This window comes from Oncorhynchus masou, chromosome 21, assembly GCF_036934945.1.
Source record: "Oncorhynchus masou masou isolate Uvic2021 chromosome 21, UVic_Omas_1.1, whole genome shotgun sequence".
Lineage (NCBI taxonomy): Eukaryota > Metazoa > Chordata > Actinopteri > Salmoniformes > Salmonidae > Oncorhynchus > Oncorhynchus masou.
This window is the reverse complement of record NC_088232.1, coordinates 38,967,109-38,986,953: the sequence shown is the minus strand read 5'-3', so window position 1 is coordinate 38,986,953 and position 19,845 is coordinate 38,967,109. Positions and strand designations below refer to the sequence as shown.

At 38.0% G+C, this 19,845-nt stretch overlaps 1 protein-coding gene and 1 long non-coding RNA gene across 3 annotated transcripts; one reads left to right on the top strand and one right to left on the bottom strand.

Annotated features, from left to right (window-relative positions):
- Nucleotides 1-612: 612 nt before the first annotated feature.
- Nucleotides 613-10,359, bottom strand: LOC135508327 (uncharacterized). Its single transcript, XR_010450781.1, has 2 exons — nt 10,149-10,359; nt 613-2,522 (listed from the first exon to the last, which is right to left on the bottom strand). It is a non-coding gene; the product is annotated as an uncharacterized LOC135508327 (long non-coding RNA).
- An 85-nt stretch (nt 10,360-10,444) lies between these two features.
- Nucleotides 10,445-14,880, top strand: LOC135508325 (thyroid transcription factor 1-like). 2 transcript variants are annotated; one of them, XM_064928427.1, is made up of 3 exons: nt 10,445-10,535; nt 12,515-13,096; nt 13,566-14,880. In XM_064928427.1, exons 2-3 carry the CDS (start codon nt 12,727-12,729, stop codon nt 14,243-14,245), a joined length of 1,050 nt encoding a protein of 349 aa, XP_064784499.1. In that variant the 5' UTR covers nt 10,445-10,535; nt 12,515-12,726; the 3' UTR covers nt 14,246-14,880. The 2 variants fall into 2 exon arrangements, with proteins under 2 accessions (XP_064784499.1, XP_064784497.1); XM_064928425.1 differs by having other exon boundaries at nt 13,539-14,880.
- The last annotated feature ends 4,965 nt before the right edge of the window (nt 14,881-19,845 follow it).

Below are 19,845 nucleotides of genomic sequence, written 5' to 3'. Positions count from 1 at the left end.
CCATATTCTTTGAGTATTTCGTGGGTGATTGTTCCTGTCTCAGTGTTTGTTATCACCAGATAGGCTGTATAGTTTTCACGTTCCGTTTGTTGTTTTTGTATTGTTCGTTGTCTTCGTCATTAAACATGTCTCAAAAATACCACGCTTCATTTTGGTCCGCTTCTCCTTCGACAGACGAGAACTGTTACACCATGCACTCAAACGCACCCAGTTTGACAGTCAAACTAACCAGGAAATGGACAGATACGCCTCAACAATAATGAGGAAAACAAGGCATATATTTTAGCTTAACATTTAATAGTTAAACATGATCACGGAGGTGTCATGACGTTGTATTAGATAATGTGATGACTGTTGTTCATCGAATGATTAAAGTTTCTAATTGTGTGATTAACTGAATCAAGCAATTATTAACCCATTAACCTGGGGCACCATGGGAAAACTAGTTTTTATTGAGTTTCTATTTCCCAAATTAACTCTAAGAATATCAGAATATCAATTTTACAACAGCCGCTAATTAACCAGTTGCCTCTATCAATCTCGTTCAGAAAGTCATATAGCCCGTGAATCTGCACGGACCCGGGTCTCACCAATGAATTCGTACCACACCAATCTTAGTTGAATATTTATTTACTAAAAATCTAAAATGATGATAAAAGATACACATAGACAAAACACATTATAGGCTATTGATTAGAACTTAGTATAACGGGCCAACATACTATGGCGCATGTTACCCACAATGAGGATTTCAAAAGAGAGAGAAAAAAAGAAAGTACACAAAATAAATATACATTTGGGTGAATTTGTCAGCTATGCTATTCTAACCCTAGCCTTTCCCCAAACTGCCGCTCTTATGGGTCAGAATATAATGATGTAATTACGTGGGGATGATCTCCGAGGATTCTCTGCGTAGGCCTTCAGCTGTTCGATGATGCACTACTCCTGCACACCTCCCTGATCGTCCTCCCACTGTCTGTGTCCTTTTGGGCTTAGGAGTCTGTTCCCTCACCCTTTGCTCTGGAAGGGGTCTTCTGAGGACAGACAGCTCTGTAGCTCAGAGCTCACAGCATAGGAATGAAAGCCTTTAGATACCACGATTCGATAGCAGATGGAGGCTCGGTGGTTCGACTTGAATTCACCCGCTTAGACACAGCTACTCATCCGTAGCTTGGTAGAAAAGGATTTCTTTGCCTCCAAACTTGCGTTGCATTCTGGGTTCGTTGACTTTTTAGACCTTGCTGCAGCTGGGGCCACATCTTCCTGTAAATTCTATACTCACAGGTTTTATACCCTTGGGTCTGAAGTGGGCGTAACCGCCTTTAGGGCAATTCTCTGGGCGTACCAAGTTAATGAGGCAAGGTCTGGATTTTATTCAAATCCAATTTTAGACAACCAACTTAACATTTCATCTTCCCCAAAACATTCTCTTTGATATGGATATTTTCCATACAACGTACAATGTATAAACATGAAACATATACTAGGAAAACTCGTAATAACGTCATCTATTAACCTTTAATATCAAAACAAAAATGACATACATTTTCATATTCCATCTATCGTCATGACCACCATTGTGGCTGACGGAAACCATTGTCCCTTTATTTCATGTTTAATGTTCTGAGGCTGGTTCTCCATAGTAACAGGACAAAGGAATTTGTCTGTGGCCTGAGATTTACCACGGGCGTGAGGGGTCATAAAACCCTCACATCTTCAGACCCCTAGATCTCTCCTCCTCTGTTGGGGTTGAGAGATAATCTGTAGGGTTGTGGTCTCCTGTAACCTGACCTGATCAGGACAGTCATGACATAGGGTGCTTTTCAACTCTTCCAACAAATCAGAGTTTGGGTAGGCGTGGCTTAAAATGCAAGCGGGAATTGTGCTCTTGAAAAATAATACCCTCTAGAACATGACAGAGACAGACACAATGCAGACACGTATAACTAGGCTAATTACAGCCCCAGCCAGTCAGTAACACTTGTAGGCCTACCGCTAACGTTAGCTGTCATTGCACATGCAAACCACTCATGTGCTAAATACACTCATTGAACATATCCTCCACAAGCTCCATTTAGCTAGCTAACAATTATGTGTCTGGCAAGGATGTTCAAGGCAGGCCAGGGCACAAACGGGTAAGGTTCTAGACAGATTTCTTTTAATTTTAGTCTGCATTTTCAGTGAAGTGTCCCTTTAAAATGAAATAGAACACAGACACTTGAACATCTTTTGTTTTACATGAACTTTGATTGCTGATAAAAGTCCATCAACCAAGTTGTCTGGAGGAATCCTTTGTTGTGTCCCAAAGACACCACTAGTAGGAGGAGTATTAAGGAGAGGACTTTCTGCACACAATTTCACGATGGTTTGATAGAAAAGGCCAGCCAGGCATTTCAAGTAGGGAAGCAGCAAGAGGCTAGAGGGCAGTATTGTTGAGAGGAACAAGTAGCATAATGACCAGGAGGACAAGATGACATCAAGCGTCCTCAGGAGGATCTGGTATAGAGGGGAGGACTGATCACCTGCAACGGGAGAACCAGTGGCACAAGACAAGACAAAAAACACAAACAAAAGAGAGCTTAGCATCACAAGTAGTAAGGGATATAATATCACTGTACAGTCCAGTGTCATGTTTAGTGAGGTGGAGTCTCATTTACAGTTAGCAATGTCAAATTTTGAAATTCTTCAATGTAAAATCTTGAATGAACTTCTTCAATGTAGAATCTTGAGTTCCATGTTTCTAATAATGAAAATTACAATAGTTGATGATGTACAAATGTGTCTAAAAGCACTGTCTACCCACCCCCAGAATAACCAATACTTCTGTTAATTAAAATACACAAACACTTTGCATTAAGGTATACACTTTCTAAAGAGGTATTGTAAGGTTGTATATCAAGTTTGTAGACTGTTAATTATTTATTAATAAATGTGTAATAAACTATAATATACTGAAACCCATTGTTGTATTTTTGTGTGTGTCATTTAATGCATTATGTGATATTATGGTGCACCTTGTTAGGGCATTATAATAGTGCACCTGTAGAAGATCACATTTTGGCAAGCATCAAAATGACATTATCGCAACTTCTACATAGTCATAACTTTATTATCGATGTATAAACTAGTAGATGCATCCAGTTTTCTGAAAATATGTGCTGGAAGTTGTTTGGAAACAATATTAAGTCCAAATACAATTGCCAACTCAATCACCAAAAAAAATGTAGTCCCGTCATAGCCGCGGGAAGTAGTGGTGCTGAGGGTGCTGCAGCACCCCCTGAAAAATCGGAATAATAAATAAATGTTTTTGTTTTTTTCATATATAATTTTGGGAAAAAAATATACTTTTTCACAAATTTAGTGCACTGGGCCTTAAATAGTGGAGGAGACTGGTGGGAGGAGTTATAGGACGGGCTCATTGTAATGGCTGGGAAAAAATCTATGGTTTGTGTTTGGTACCATTCTATGGATTCCACTCCAAGCATTATAGTGAGCCCGTCCTCCTATAGTTCCTCCCACCAACCTCTTCTGAGTTCCACTCATTTTTTAAATTGTTCCCCTCTAATCAGGGACAGATTTAGAACTGGGACACCAGGTGGGTGCAATTAATTATCAGGTAGAACAGAAAACCAGTAGGCTCCGGACCTTGTAGAGCAAGAGTTGAATACCCCTGCTAACCCGACCCACAATGCCCTAGCAAGCCGTGAGCCTATTAGATCAGTGTTTCCCAAACTTGGTCCTGGGGCCAGCCCTGGGTGCATGTTTTCATTTTTCTCTGGCACTATACAGCTGACTCAAAAAATATAACTTGATGGGGGGGTTAATATCAGTTAATCTTCTATCAGTGTCATATAGTGTATATGACCAACTATGGAGGTGCTTCTCTGTTCCCAGAAGACTTGGTACCAGCCTCATTCATAAGTAAAAAAACAACAAACAAAAAAACCACAAAACATCCCTTACAAATGAACTGTCAGTGTTAGCGAAGCTATTCTGAAAATATAGTTGGCCAAGCTACCAATTACTTCACACTGAAAGAAGTTAAGCACTAAAGATACCCTATATAAAAAATATAGTTTATTTAACTAAAGTTACTTTGAAAAAGCAGTTCATTACATCCAAACTGCTTTGTGAAAAATGTCCATATGTACATCTGAAATATCATAGACTACAAACTGCAAGAACAGCTCACTTTGGTGTCATATGGTATAAGAATGTGTAATTTAGCCTATTTAACATAAAAACAAAGTATCAAGTGAGAATTAAGGAGGCCTGATGGCGAAAAATAATGGAAATTCTTACATACTTCACCCATCTTTTCTTTTTGTAAGAAAAGTAGTGTGTACTCCCAGTACTTAGCTACACCAGTACATGGCAAAAAAAGTCATTAACTACTGAAAGCACTACCTGGATTTTAATTTAGTTCAACTACCACCAAGCTACCGCAAAATCTAGTTCAATTAGGCTAGTTGAGCTACATGTAGTTTATGGAACAGCGGGGACTGTGAAGAGACACACACACAGGCACAGACACATTCATACACTTGCTAACACATGCACTCTACACACATGTACACATGGATTTTGCATTGTAGATATGTGGTAGTAGAGTAGTGGCCTGAAGGCACACACTTAAAGTGTTCTGAAAAGTGTTCTGAAATGTAATGTCATGTAATATTTTTGTATTGTATATAACTGCCTTAATGTTGCTGGACCCCAGGATGTGGAGATAACGGGGATCCTTAATAAATACTAATAAATACCACTCCCCAACACTGCAAACTGTCTTTATCACATTTGAATAAACAAATATGATAATGCATGATGAGGATCCTGACAAACCCCATTAGATAATAGAGGCTAAGGTATAAAGGTTTACTTTGTGTTGTGTTGTGTAATTACATTGTCTGAACTTTGATCTCTTGAGATAATGCTGTGTGGCTAAACGGATAAAAGCTACATGGAAGCCGAATGTGGGACAAATAACATACAGGTTAAAAAAAACATCTCATTGGTATTCAGCTCCTGTTCACCTCTTCATTGTTGAGTTCTGAAACTATTTAAAAGTTTTCTTCATCTCCACATAATGCCTGCTATTGAAAGAGCTTTGAAACTCTGGATTAGACCGAGCGTCTCTCGACTGTTATGTGAAAACATGCAAAGTTGAGTTCCTGGCATTGAGTGAATGTAACATGGACGGCGGGAAACACTTATCTATTTGCCAACATTACAGGAGTGACACCATTCTCAATTATTTATTTTTTACATGATTGTGAGACCAAAATGGAGTATGTAAGTCAGGTAGTGTCTGCTATAGTATATCAATGACATCAACCACCCACAAACTCCATAAAAGAAGGGTAACTTCTTGAATTATTCAAGAAACAACATTTTTCCATATTGATTGTATGTAGTATCAGTCGTCCAGTTACCTATACTTCACATTGGTTTCTGTACGGGACAAACAATGAATAGATTACCGATGTTTTGCTCTAGATTGACTTACTCTGATGGAGTAAGGCAGGTAAATCAGGACAATATAATAGGTCTACAAAACTAAAAGGTAAAAAATGAAATTGTAGGATCACTTTCTTGTTTAATAAAAAGTAGAACAACCTATTCAGTTACCTATGGAAAAATACCACAGAACTAACATTTAGTTCAATGAATGAGGACAATCACAGACCAAGCAATTGGATATAGTAGAAGAATGACAGCAGGGACTTTTCGCTATGAACTGTGGCTGAGTCACAAACACAGACACTTCAAAAGGTTTGTTTATGTGCCCTTACTGTTGGGACAATCAATGCTGCGGAGAAGTGTGTCAGACATGTTACCACTGACCATAAAGACCGAACCAGACAAAGTACACCTCCCTTTGTTCTAGCAATGGTGCTAACCTCGCTTTGTTCTCGCAATGGTGTTAATAAGCTTTTCTTGGCTTTGTTTCTGAATTATGTTTGTATAGAATAGTAATTGTGTGAAAATATCCACAATCAAACCAATAAATAGTAGTGGAAAGCAACACTTTCATTTGAAGAGAGGGCTAAAGGTCCACATATCTGGTGTAAATTCTTAAGCGCTAATGTAAACAATGCATCAGATTCCATAAGCAACAATATAGTAGCACACTCGTTTTACAAAAGTGATTCAAAAGTGTTTCAACATATGCTTTCTTCTTTCTGACATTTTTTTCCATAACTTCTCAAAGACTCAGTAAAAACTATTGTTCACAAAAAAACACATTGTATGAATATCTAGTATTATTTACAGCATGCAACATCAGGTTTTTGTTATTACTAAACATTATATTTGGGAAACTTGCACAACCCAATAGTATCAAAATGCCCTTGATTGTTTGGTTTTGAGATCCAATAACCATAAGAGGTCTTTGAATGTTTATTGCCCTATTATTAAAAAGATAAGTGCAACTGAGACAAATTTAAAAATGTAATTAACAAACCATAATGAATTTATTCAAGTATTAGGCCTAGCCCAAGAACAAAGTTTTGAAAGAAATATTGAAAAGTACACTCTATAGTAGTCAATTATAGTTGATAGAGATTGTCATGATCAAAAAATGAATCTTCACACCTGAACTTTATACTGACAAAGACACAATTAACTGAGAATATCTGGCAGTGAACGATGTAGGCCATATGCAATTGTTAGACCATTTTAGTCAGTGCAGGACACATTGCAGGAATGTCGACTTGATCCTCCACAAAAGTTAGATGAAGATGAAGAACATTGTTTCTAGACTACGAGCTCTTTAAAAGATATGCAAATATCCTAAATTCTTCACAGCTTTGATATCTAGTAGCCTATCAAAACACTCATTGCAATTATCTTCATGCGTAAAACTTGTTTTACTGCCTTATATGTTTTTTTGCAGGCTATTAGCATCATTTCGTCCATCAAGCGAAATTAATTGTAGTTGAATGAAAACTCGTGCAGAAGAAAAAGGCCTTCAAGAGGACTGTCAGATACTTGCTCCACTTGGGAGGACCTTTAACCTACTTAGCGGTGGGCCTACACAGTTTCAAGTAGTGAAAAGGAAAGATGTGCACCTGCTTTTACGCACAAAATGGTCGCCAGTGTAAAATGAGAGTTTGGCTTTATTGAAATCCTGAGTGCATGTGTGGGATCTTTTGAGTTACCCCCCCCCCCCCAATTCTCATCTTCGTAACAATCAGAAAAATTGGGTTTGGTCGCAGTGTCCTTGCATTGATATATAGCAATCATAGTTTAAACATTTTGGATATCAATCTGCAAGAGAATGCTGGAAAATGTGTGTAAACCCAATGTCATACATAGCATATTTTGTTCGAATTGAATTTCTGGTATTGTGGTTGTAATCGACTAGAAGTAGTCTATATCCCTTGTCATTGTTTTAGTTATCATATAGCCTAAAGGGAAACTATTATTAAAACGATAAGTGTCCAAATAACCTTGAAGGATATTCACATTAAAATACACACAGGCCGAACCGGGAAAGAGGAGGTGGCGAGGCCTAATGGTAAGAACAATTTCCCGTTGTAGGCCAATGCAGTAGAGTTTAAAGATTATTCTGACCATAGAAAAAGAAGCATCATTAGATGGATCATGGACAATGATTAGTCAAATGTACCATTTCTCTCGGATTTCTTTAGTTTTTTTGGACGCACTTTGTTTAGAAATATCGTAATTGTTATGCTTTTTTGGTGGGGATATTCCCGTAAATACAAGTGCATTGGCTTGTCAGGAATAGTAGGCGCTTAGATCTGACAAAGAGGGCCCATGCTCGACATACTGTAAATATGTATATGTTTATATTAAACTTTTATAAAGTTACATGACTTGCATTGAAATTTGCATTTATATCTCCTTCGCCAGTAATATCCTTATGCATACCAGTCTGCTTGTGAGATATCAATCAGTCAATCCAGGTTTACACCTGTCGAAGGGTGTTTGTTTATCTATTTATATACATGAATATCCTTCTTCAAGTCTGACGTTATGGGACCAACAGGCAACTTCAGTCATCAACAATTAGTCACTTGGCCATGGAGAGAGGCCTAAAATAAGACTAACGTGTAAATAAGTAGGCCTATAATACTAATATATGTACATGTATTTTAATTGAAGAAACAAAAAAGATCACATGTACGCTGGACTTCTTCAGGTGAATTGGCCTGAATTCCCTTTGGAATAATTGGCACCTGAAATGTTTGTGCAAATTGTACAACGTGTGTCATTATGGTATGGTTGGAATTTAGTTTTGGTTGGCTGTTTAAAAAAACATGGAATGTACAGTTAAATGCGTAATGCAGCAGAAAATATGAGCAAAAACATGAGCAATACCTGCGCGCAGCCGTGCGTCCTAGGCGCATTTAGGCATAAACTCTGATCCTCCGATAGTTTCCATTTTAGATCCTTTTAGACCCTGATTTTATGTAATTTTAAGCATCATATACAAGGGCCACAACATTTGACATGAGTCTACCAACATAGCACATTTACCAGTTGTGCAGTGTCTCGTCTATTGATGCCCAGCAGCAGTCACTTCCCACTGGTCACAGAAGTCAATTCAACGTCTATTCCACGTTGGTTCAAAATCATTTCATTGAAATGACGTGGAAACAACGTTGATTCAACCAGAGTGGGCAGAGTGGGTTTGTTCCGCCGGTGTATCTTTGAGGTGGTAGGTCAGGACCCCGGCTCTTACACCGTGCGCTCCAGCCCTTCACTGATCTCTCCAAATCTCTCTCAGGTTATTGAACCAGCCCGCAGTGATGGAGAAAGCACTTCAGTGACCACGCTCAGGTCCATCTGCTGTGCTGCTGCAGTATACCTCAGCCAGTGTCACTGGGGGAGGGGCTGTTTTGAAATATAAAAGCATCGCCCATTTATGATTAAATTGTCAAATAATGCTTTGGTGTTTATGTTTGACAAGATAACAATTCATTAATGAAACAAAATATCAATAACATTGACATCAGTGCTCCCAGCAGTGTGGAGAGAAATAGCCTGGAGTTAAAAGTTAGCCTCGCCCAACCGCATGTTTCCAACCGGCCCAACCGCATGTTTCTGACGTCTGAGTGGGGCCGTCCAGGTTATTATGATGACCATTCAATTAATGCCATTTAACCCAGAAGAAAGATATGTGTCCTTGAAAGAATCGTGATGCGTTTTTTAAAATTAAATCCTTGTTTGTCTTTAGACCCTTATAATACCATAACTGTAACCTTGGACCATGGTAGTAGTCTACACATCCACAATAATATCACATTACAGGCCCAACAGCGCATGCATCTGCTTAAGGAGGAGGTGATCTATTGATCGAGCTGGTTAATCCGGACACAATCTAATTACAAATCGGCCCCAAAAAACAAGATTTTTCGGTCATAAAACTATCATACAGCCCGCGAACAACATTGCTCCATACATTGTTCTACAACATTGTTCCATACGCTGAAATTTCAATATTATAACTGCGTGATAACAAATTAGAAAATGACCATGAACAAAGCCTAAATGTTTTCTGTCAAATAAAAGTTTTGTTTAGTGCATAGTTTCAAATATATTATGAGCATATCTTATTAATTGTCCCCTCTTAACAAGTAGGTTTACCAAGGTGCTATACGTTTAGCAGAAAAGAAAGCAAAGCAATTGCAGAAAGCGCGCTGCGAAAACCCAGAGAAAAACGTATAACATAACCATCTTTGATGGACAATACACAACATAACCGTCGCAAACGATACTATGACACCAATACAACAATAGTGTTTGGTGTATATGTACCTAATTAGATTTGATATTTCAATTCAATTTCCTCCATTCAATTGGTGATACAAAGTCTACGGACGATACATTTCAAAACTGGAGGGCAAGCTTTTACCCGTATGTGGAACATGGATAGGATATGCCTACATTTTTACTTTTTTGAAGTTAGCAATCTTGGGGTTATTTAGTATTTATTTATTGTTTGAGGTATAAATGAAAGATGATATTTTTCAAAGCTAAATAGCAAATAGACTACAGGCAATCACAACAGACAAGCACAGTATAGGTTGTGGTGGAATTACAATGTAATCTGAATAACAGTGGCAGGTCTTTATCGATTCCATTTGCACCAATAAACCAATTCAAATATAAATCTGACAAACCGTCTAGAGGTCTAGGCATTTCCTTCCCGGCACGTCCAAATATCTTGCTGTCGAAGAGAGGCCTCTTATAATTTCATGTTCACCTGCTCTACAAGTTGTAACGTAGGCTACAAGAGTGTATATGCATCAAAACTATTACTCTAAGCTGTGCAGCCAACCGGCGCGAGATTTTAGTGCTTTTCCAATGTGGAGGGTCTCTGGACTCCGGTCGTGCTCTCTGACTCAATAATCCGGAAGGTTGAGAGGTTTGCCTCATTTACATAAAGTTAGAGGTGCTGTGACTGTGGCCTACCTTTCCCTTGTTCCCAAAACCCACCACGAGCCTCAGTGTCTAGCCAAAAGCGTAGAGATGGCTCACAGAGGCCGTTTATTTGATGGCCTATGCAGGTAAGATCACATACCGTACCTAGGTGGATCATGTTTAGCACTATATTGATATAAGCAGGTTAATGGAGGTTGAACTGAAATAGACAAGTAACAACACTTGTTCGGTTGTGTTTTGCAGTTGAATTGCAAGAAACTTTTCAAACAAAGGAAATTACCATATAGTCTTGGTATGATATTTACTCTGATGGGAGGTTAACTTTATGCATAATGCTACTGACTTTTGAGTGCCGCGAATTAGCTTGTCTCCTGTATTATGCCTCCTAACCTATACAAAATCCATCTATTCCGTTGGATAAATGCGATGAGAAGGGTTTGTGAGTAATTGAAGGATGCAAGTGAGCACCTAAATATTGACTGAATTAAATTGCATAGCAACAAGGATTTATTACTCATAATGAACATCTTTAAACGGAGATTGGTGTTGCGTTGCGAGTAATTGATGGCTGACCATGTCGCATCTTCATTTGCGCTATTAGGATACTCTACTTACTGACGTGTCATACTAAATCAAATTATGGTGAGTTTAGACCATTATTTTCCCTCTTCAACAAGGGGAAATATTCTACCATATATGATAACATTGGTGCTTTGGTATATGGATATTTTTATTTGTTTTAGTGAGTTCTGGTCACCCTAAATGACACTTTGGTCAAGGATGTAAGAAAGTAATACCACCTGAGAGTAAAGCCGTAATAATTGCATTAATTATTAATGTAAATAATTGATCACAAATAAAGAAAGGCCCATTATCAATCATTTAGACCTCAGTAGTGCTTATGTCTGAGTATTTTAGCTTTGCTTGGAAACCGATAAATCTACCATTATGAGCTCAATGTCTATACAGGTAGCTATTGTCCTGTGTTTTGTCCAGTTATAACATTAGCCTAATAAGAACAAATACGATGTCACAAAGTCAAAATCATCAAAACAATCACCACCACCATCTTTAATCGTCTTCAATCATAACAATCATTTCCCATTGTCTCTTTTCTTAAATCACTGATTTTAGTAATGGTCAAATATTTTCTAAAATGTAACCGATTAGCCTTGATAAAACAAAGATCAGGCCACTGCAGTTGATGAACTGTAAAATAAATATAGGAATCATAATAAAGTAATAATAATAGCCTAGTAATACCGTCACATTTCATGGCTAATTGTTTTGTTGATTCAAAAGTCATTTTCTTGTTCGTCTTATCTGATGTTTCTGCCTCTGGCGCCTGGGAGTTTACACAAAGATTAAGATGCCAGGTCACGCAGTGGGTTTATGAGTCAGGTGGTTGAGGGCCGGAAAAGGATGTTGTTGCATTTCATCAGTTATCATAATGTGAATTTGAATTCCAATGAAACATGATCAAATAATTCGAATTTATTAAAAGCAATGCACAAGCAGAATATACATCCAGTATTTTATTTCACTTTCATTTATATCTGTAAACTTGAAATATACAAAAATGTACTTCTGCACTCTGCAAAGTCATATCTTGTCCATTCGGGTAAAGCAAAACAACTTGGTCAGATCTATTGTCTTCAAGAACACAGGTGGAAACAACTTGTAGGCTAGCCTATTCTAGATAGGTAGATCTTCAAGTATTTCTAATATTATCTGTATCTAATGTCAATATGCTGTTTTTAATAACTGAAAGCAATATACTCACAAGTTAGGATTGTACCAGTGTACCTCTTTAGTGATGCTCTCTGCCGCCTATGTCTGGTGAAGTGCTCTCAAAGTTTCTAGAAAGTATGGAATTCACTATTGACGCAGAACAACATTACACGTATTATATATAAGCGCAGCTATTGTGCATAACTTTATTATGGATAGACATGTGGACAAATAACAATGTCTAATTCCATAAATTATATGTTAGAAACATAAGTACACAGATTTTATTTGGCATTATGTTCACCTTAATATAAAAGTAACAACATTTTCCTTATCTTACTAAAATGTCGATGACTATTATTTGCTCATTTAGGACGTCGCTCCGCCCCCTGTGTTTGTCGTAAACCTGGCTCCTGGCTACAATAAACCCGAGCTATGAGCACCCAGGGCTCGCCTCCTTCTCCAAGGCGATCAATCGGATCGCAGGCGTACTACAAGCACTCTCTTACGTAGCCATCCACAAGGAGAGAGCTGATACAACAACACGGTTGATCTGCTCAACAAAATCTACCTGCTTTCTGAACCATGTCGTTGAGCCCAAAACATACAACGCCTTTCTCAGTGAGTGATATTTTGAGTCCTATCGAGGAGACCTACAAGAAGTTTAGTGCCATGGACGGCGCAGGGAACCTAACCTCTCCACTGGGAGCTTACCGACAGCCTCAGGTGTCCCAGACTGGCATGCAACAGCACTCCATGGGCCACAACGCCACCGTGGCGACCACCTACCATATGCCACACACTGTCTCCCAGTTCTCGCACAGCGCCATGGGGGGATACTGCAATGGGAGCATTGGCAACATGGGAGACCTTCCGTCGTACCAGGAAACCATGAGAAATAGCGCAACAGCCACAGGGTGGTATGGCGCAAACACGGATCAAAGATATTCAACAAGTAAGTCGTTTTTTAGATTTTGATTCGTTTTTATTGTTTTGTGACTTGTTTTATTTCAATATCACCAAACTTTTAACGACATACGGACAGATTTGAACCAATAACACACTACTCACCATCACTGAGTAGCCTAGGCTAGTCTGACACTACACTATTTTCGAATAAGGAAAAAAGTATGTTTTAATTTTATTTCACAAAATATGTATTATTATTATTATTATTATTGGAATGAAATAAACTTGCTCGTTAATACTGCATAGTGATCTCAGAAACGTGGATGAACGTTTAATTCTGAGCTGAGACTGTGAGAGCTTGTTGACTAACCTACATTTGGCCAATTACGCACGGTATATAGACCATGGCTGAACTACTTCAGGCCAACAAAACGACACATTTGCATTGCTGAATATTGAATGTCCGTATATGTATGTATATTTTTAAGTTTCTAGATTCATGGGACCTTCCACAGGTATGAACATGACTGGAATGGGGACCCTAACAGGCATGGGGGACGCCTCCAAGTCCATGCCACCCCTGCACGCAGCGCCCAGGAGGAAACGACGGGTACTCTTCTCCCAGGCTCAGGTGTATGAGCTAGAGAGGAGATTCAAACAACAGAAATACCTCTCAGCGCCAGAGCGGGAACACCTGGCCAGTATGATCCATTTGACCCCGACCCAGGTCAAGATCTGGTTCCAGAACCACAGGTACAAGATGAAGCGACAGGCCAAGGACAAAGCGGCGCAGCAGCTGCAGCAGGACAGCAGCCTGTGTCAGCAACAACAGTCGCCGAGGCGCGTGGCAGTGCCTGTTCTGGTGAAGGACGGTAAACCATGTCAGAACGGCTCCAACACACCAACCCCAAACCAGCAGCAGGTACAGCAGCAACAACAACAGCAACAGCAACAACAGCAGCAGCAGCAGCAACAGAACGGTTCTGGGGTCGTGCTCCCCGCTTCCAGTAATGCCATCAATCAACACCAAAACCATCAGGTCAACTCATTAGTTCAGGCCCAAGACCTGGAGGAGATGTCACCTAGCCCTCCTTCACTCCATAGCCAGATCAATATGGCGCAAATAGACACTTCTGTTATAGACTACACTAATAACATGGTCAGCTCCAACCTCCTCTACGGCAGAACTTGGTAGGACCTACTGTCATTTACAATTTTTATATGTTAACCCGCGGACGAGACCAAGAGAAAACGAGACATATCATGTTGATATACATAACTGTGCGAAAATGGAGCCCTTGGTGTCTGAGAGGACAACGCGCTCAGGCGCACCAGCTGGTCAGGGCACATTTTCTTGACATTTCTGAAGAGGAAGACTATTTTTGAACATTAAACGAAATTGCTACCCTTGAAATAGATTGTGTCGTTTCTGTACCTTTTCTAATCAATGTGATGGACTTCCTCATGATGTTAACGTTGTCTATGTTGTTGAACGGGAATGCTGCTCCACATTAAGGGGACTGTAGGGAAAAGTGAGATAGTTGGGATCAGGTATGAACTCTCTCAAGGTACTAAACCACCACTTCTTTGCAGTGATAACCTGGTATTTGATGCTATTAATATTGTAAACTAATGTATTAATTTAGACTTAAAGAAAGTAGGAACTGTATATTTGGCTAACACACGAGAATGCGTTTACCTGTATGCTTGTTTTAAGTCGACTTTTTTGTTATCTTTCTTCTTTTGTCAAAACGAACAAATGCGTGATGGCTGCTGTACATGTTTCAAACCAATTGAACGTTAACAATAAATCACTTGAAGTGCGAGCTATTCCTGGCGAATTACTTTTTATAAGGATCTGGTTGGAGTGCGTTTTCATTATTGTGTGATTGAGACCAAATTGAGTTGGAACGCAAGGTCGATGGGGTAGCCAACATTGTTCACATGAGATTTTGTAGAGGCATCGCAGAGGTAGGAGGACCAATACAGTGAAATATTATATCTTATTAAAAATATTATCCATAAAAATTGTTTTAGGAAAGATAAAGCAGATATATTATTTGAAAGATACAGCAAGTTTGGCACATTCGTTCGAATAAAAACACTGAAAACACAAGTTCTATATGTTTTCAATATAGTAATAGTGGGATTCCAAAGCTATACAAATAGACTAATCAACACAGAGTTGTATTAGTTCTTAGACAATTAGTTCTTAGACAATTTCAATTCCTAATAAAGCCACCTCTCGTATGCATTAATCAAATCAACGTAAAATGTATTCAGTTTGCCTATCATTCAAACTTTAATTGTGGCATTATTATTACTATTACTATTATTATTATTGTTGAATATAATGTAGATCAATATGTAATAACGTGCATAGTTCATAATGCACATTTTGAAGAACATGTTTCTCATCATGCAAATGGTATTACAGCAGCATTTAGACCTGAGCCGCTGACTTTCAAGAAAGGGACGTAGGTCTAATATGACCTGATAAAGGACGAATGACAGTAAAGTAGGTGTAAATGCAACACCAAAAACGCTAATGAAATGTCAGGATAAGTGTCTTATCAAAGAAAGCTATTTCATCCATGTCCATCGCTCCACTATCGAATCTGTACGGCTATACCAAACTTACTGTGCACACCACATATTGATGATGCAATGTTTTTTTTGTTTCTGTTTGTTATGTTCCTAGATTTCTACTCTAAGTTTTTTACATCACAACTGTATCTGAAAAATCAGAATTTACTCAAACTAATACATGATAAAATAATATTTGACAGAGAATATTTTTTCACATTTGACAATATTTCTTTAATATATTGATTTCTCAAAATAAATACATAAATAAATAAATCACATAACTTCTATTGTAGTTGCATGGATAATTTTCATAGGCATCAAATAATGCATAATTATTATAATAATGTTGAGGGGCCCTTCTAAAACTGTCTGAGAAATCCAAACCCTCTATGATAAAGCAATCTATCATAAGGATGGCGTTTAGTAACCACCTCTTAAATATTTGTATAACACTCTCCAAAACATTGATATTACAAGTTTGCATCTGTCTCTTTCTGTAGTCTGTCTAGTCTTCACCATGATTTGTACTGGACACCTGATAATAGGACATTGGAACCGCAACATATCCATTGGCCATTTAAACAGGTTTGAAAATGATCAATAACAGTTATGATGATACCTTATGATAAAGGCCTATTGCTGTCTCTGCATCCCCTCGCTTCATTCCCCTCCCATACAGCTCTATGTAAATGCATTCATCCAAAATACAGACTCCTGGTTGAGGAGTTCTAGTAGGAAAGAAATATGTATAATATTTGGAGAGGTTTGATATGAGGTTCAAAAGTAAGGCACGCATGCTGGAACAGATGTTTTCCTGAACCCAATCATTTCCATATTTTGGGTTTGATTGAATTTTTCTCAGCAAAACTTTCCATTATTGCCCTTATGTTTTAGTTGTTGTCATGGCCCACACTAGGAGTCTATGGTCGTCATCTCTAACATTGCTATGATTGTGTCTCACAAGTTATGGGGATGTGCCTTGAATTGTCTTTTCTATCATTTAGATATAAGGCCAGGCACCACACCCCCATAGGGTACGTTTCTCACATGTATCATATCACAATCAATTTATACCAATTGAATGTAAATACAAATATAATACTTGTATGTATTATACTTTTTCTGAAATATTTGTATTAAAATATGCAAATGAAACGATATCTTATTAAATCTGCAATATGTAACTTTATGGGAAACCAGACAAAACCCACATAGAAATGTGAGTTATAGACCTACCATTGTCATTGAAAGCAAGTTTAAGTCAAAGTAAATCCGTTCTGTATGCCCATATCTATGCTTCCAATTTTTTATTTTTTATTTTTCATTATGCAACCTTTATTTAACTAGGCAAGCCAGTTAAGAAACAAATTCTTATTTACAATGACGCCCTACCGGGGAACAATGGATTCAGGGGCAGAATAACAGATTTGACTTTGCCAGCTCTGGGATTAGATCCAGCAACAAACAGCTGAAAATATATTTCACACCTTTTTGCTCTAAAACTACACAACTGAATCAAATATCCAACTCATCATCAAGTTTGGATTATTTGAATTAGCTATGTAGTGCTAGGGCAAAACCCAAAACGTGCACCCAGGAGGGGGGCCCCAGAACCGAGTTTGGGAAACCTTGCTCTACACTATACAAGCTTGTTTTGTCACATAAACTGAAATTAGGCGTACTGTTAGAATTTTTACAACCAGGCAGACCGATTTCTGCATAGTGCATCTTCAAATATGGGCATATATTTGTCTATCACACAATTCCATTTTTCTGGACATTGGATGAAGTCACTAAATATTTTGGTTTCATTTCGTTAAGACACTCCAGGACCGGACTTCTCCAGCGCAGATAAACACTTATGCCATATTTTAATCTGTAAAATACATTTTTGACGCACTTTTCCAAAGACATTGTTATCTAGAATAAAAAATGGACAACAAATTAACATTTCGTGAAAGTTTGATGAATATATCTAAGACTAACCACAGTATTTGGTGAATGCAGATGCTTCTGAAGCTGATGAAAATTAGTTGTAGTGTGGGAAATCTGAATTTAGACTACAAATACCAAACGCTATTTAGACCCAATTACCATTTCTTCAAAGTAAGTTATTAAATATAGTCCAGTTTGTAACACTCTATACAATGGCCTTTTAAATTGTGTAATTTAATGTAGTAATCTTTGAAATTATTTATGTCAGTTTTACAGTGGTTAAAAATCATTCAAATGTTTATGATAAACTTGAGAAAATATAGATTTTCAAACGTTTTTAAGATTTTCTGTTTACTTTTTGAAAGTACAATTATTGATGGACCAAAATATCAACAAATATGAAAATCGATAGGTAGATCCAAAAATGGCATTTCAAGCTATGGTGCCTGGCCTTAAATAGAACTGATGGATTGTAGGCACTTTGGGCCTATGTATCTATCTGTATCTTTTGGAAAACTCTTTGTCTCTCCATCTATTGTTCTGCCATCTATCCAGTTGGTATTAATGTACACAATAGTTTACCTGAAGAACAGAACAATACTGCATATAGTAGGGTACATCACACATACAATGTAAAACGCATTAAAATACATTGAGATATGGCAGTTGTGCTATGGAACTGGAAGGATTTTTAAATACTTTCAATGCCAAACATATAACCATAAAGGATGGATAGTCTTTATTTTCAGTTCATGCACAGAATTTCTCTGGCTCCATTCTTTCCAGTTAATTGCAGGTTACAAATGAATTCTTACCGCAGAGTAATTTGAATCTAGCAAGGGGCCTTGTCTGTGTTTTCTACTCCATTATTCTACTTAATATGTCAGAAGGTCTGATCGTGGAGAAACCTTTTCAAGTTCTATTGATGTGTTCTTCAATTGACCATGGTGACCTAGCAACCTAGTGTGTACTAATTGGCAGGGGCTTATCGTCGTTGGCAGTACAGTTTACATCGAAACAAAAATACAACCTTCATAATAAATTCGTTTTGACAAAATGGTCTGAGAAATGAACCTTGCAGAGGCTACATATTTCATTGTATGTTGTATGTAATTAAATTGCGCGAAACGGGATATAGTCATAGAATATAGAATATGTCATAGAATATCTCATTAGATCTTCAATTGATAAAAATACAGGACCTATGTTAACCCTTCCCATAATGATAATGAGTATGAACACTTTTCAAAGGAACAAACTATTTACTATAAGTTATTAACCTGTGACCCTACTCAGAGTTAACACAATCTTTAGAGGATCTTAGGTTATTATAATATCTACTGGAATTACATACGTTGATGGCACTGGATAACAAAACATTTCAATTGGACTGGGGAAAAAGCTAAGAATGATTAAGATATGCTCATTCTCAATTGGTAAGTACCCTGCAGGAATTCAAAAAGGTGGTACCAGCATTCTCCACCCAACCCCCACCATCCACCCTCCCACACTCCAGCTCTCCTTTTTTTTGCCAAAGATAGTCTCCAAATCTTGCCCCATGTGAAATGATTAGGGGACGAGCACAGCTTTTCAGTGCAGTGCGAAAGGATGCTTTGAATTGGTAAGTTCTGAGAGAGATTTTAATTAGTGTAATGGCCTCCCATTCTAGCAAGGAGATACAATCTTTCGATTTTCTATGACAAACCTATCCCTGCCTCATTGAAAGTAGTTTGGTGTCCACAGAATGAGTCGATGCAATTCTATATTTATGCAGCTTGAGGGAAACCACCAGCTTTCAGGATCAAAGGAGAGTGTGCGCAATGAAGCAGAAACTTTTCTAATTCTAGTCATTTTCAACAACAAAAAATAGCCTGCAAATAATCATCTTGCGACAGAATGAAAAACAGTTCAAGGAGGTCATAGGACTCAAAAAGCAATTCTCACTCTAATAGATTCCCATGAAATTAAATAAATGAAAACACATTTTACCATTGCCTTTGGTTTGAAGATATAACTGGACTCTCTCTCTGTCTCTCTCTCTCGCACATGCATACACACACTAACACAGGCAATACTATACTATACCAGGGCTTAAACTGTCTAATTCCGTTGCTTGCTATGAATAACATTTTAGCAATATGCGGCGTTGTGAAGCCCAAGCAACCTTTTGAAGATAACTCTACTGCACTGCTAGAGGGAGAGATAGAGGAGAAGTAACCCAAAGGGAAGCACAGCATCCCTTATTAGAGAACCAGGTCACATTCTCTCCAG

What these genes read in the sequence shown, in the direction of transcription:
- LOC135508325 (XM_064928425.1), top strand. Translation starts at nt 12,727, where the DNA reads ATGTCGTTGAGCCCAAAACATACAACGCCTTTCTCAGTGAGTGATATT. An exon ending in GGATCAAAGATATTCAACAA is followed by an intron (nt 13,097 to 13,538) that starts GTAAGTCGTTTT and finishes TATATTTTTAAG; the next exon opens with TTTCTAGATTCATGGGACCT.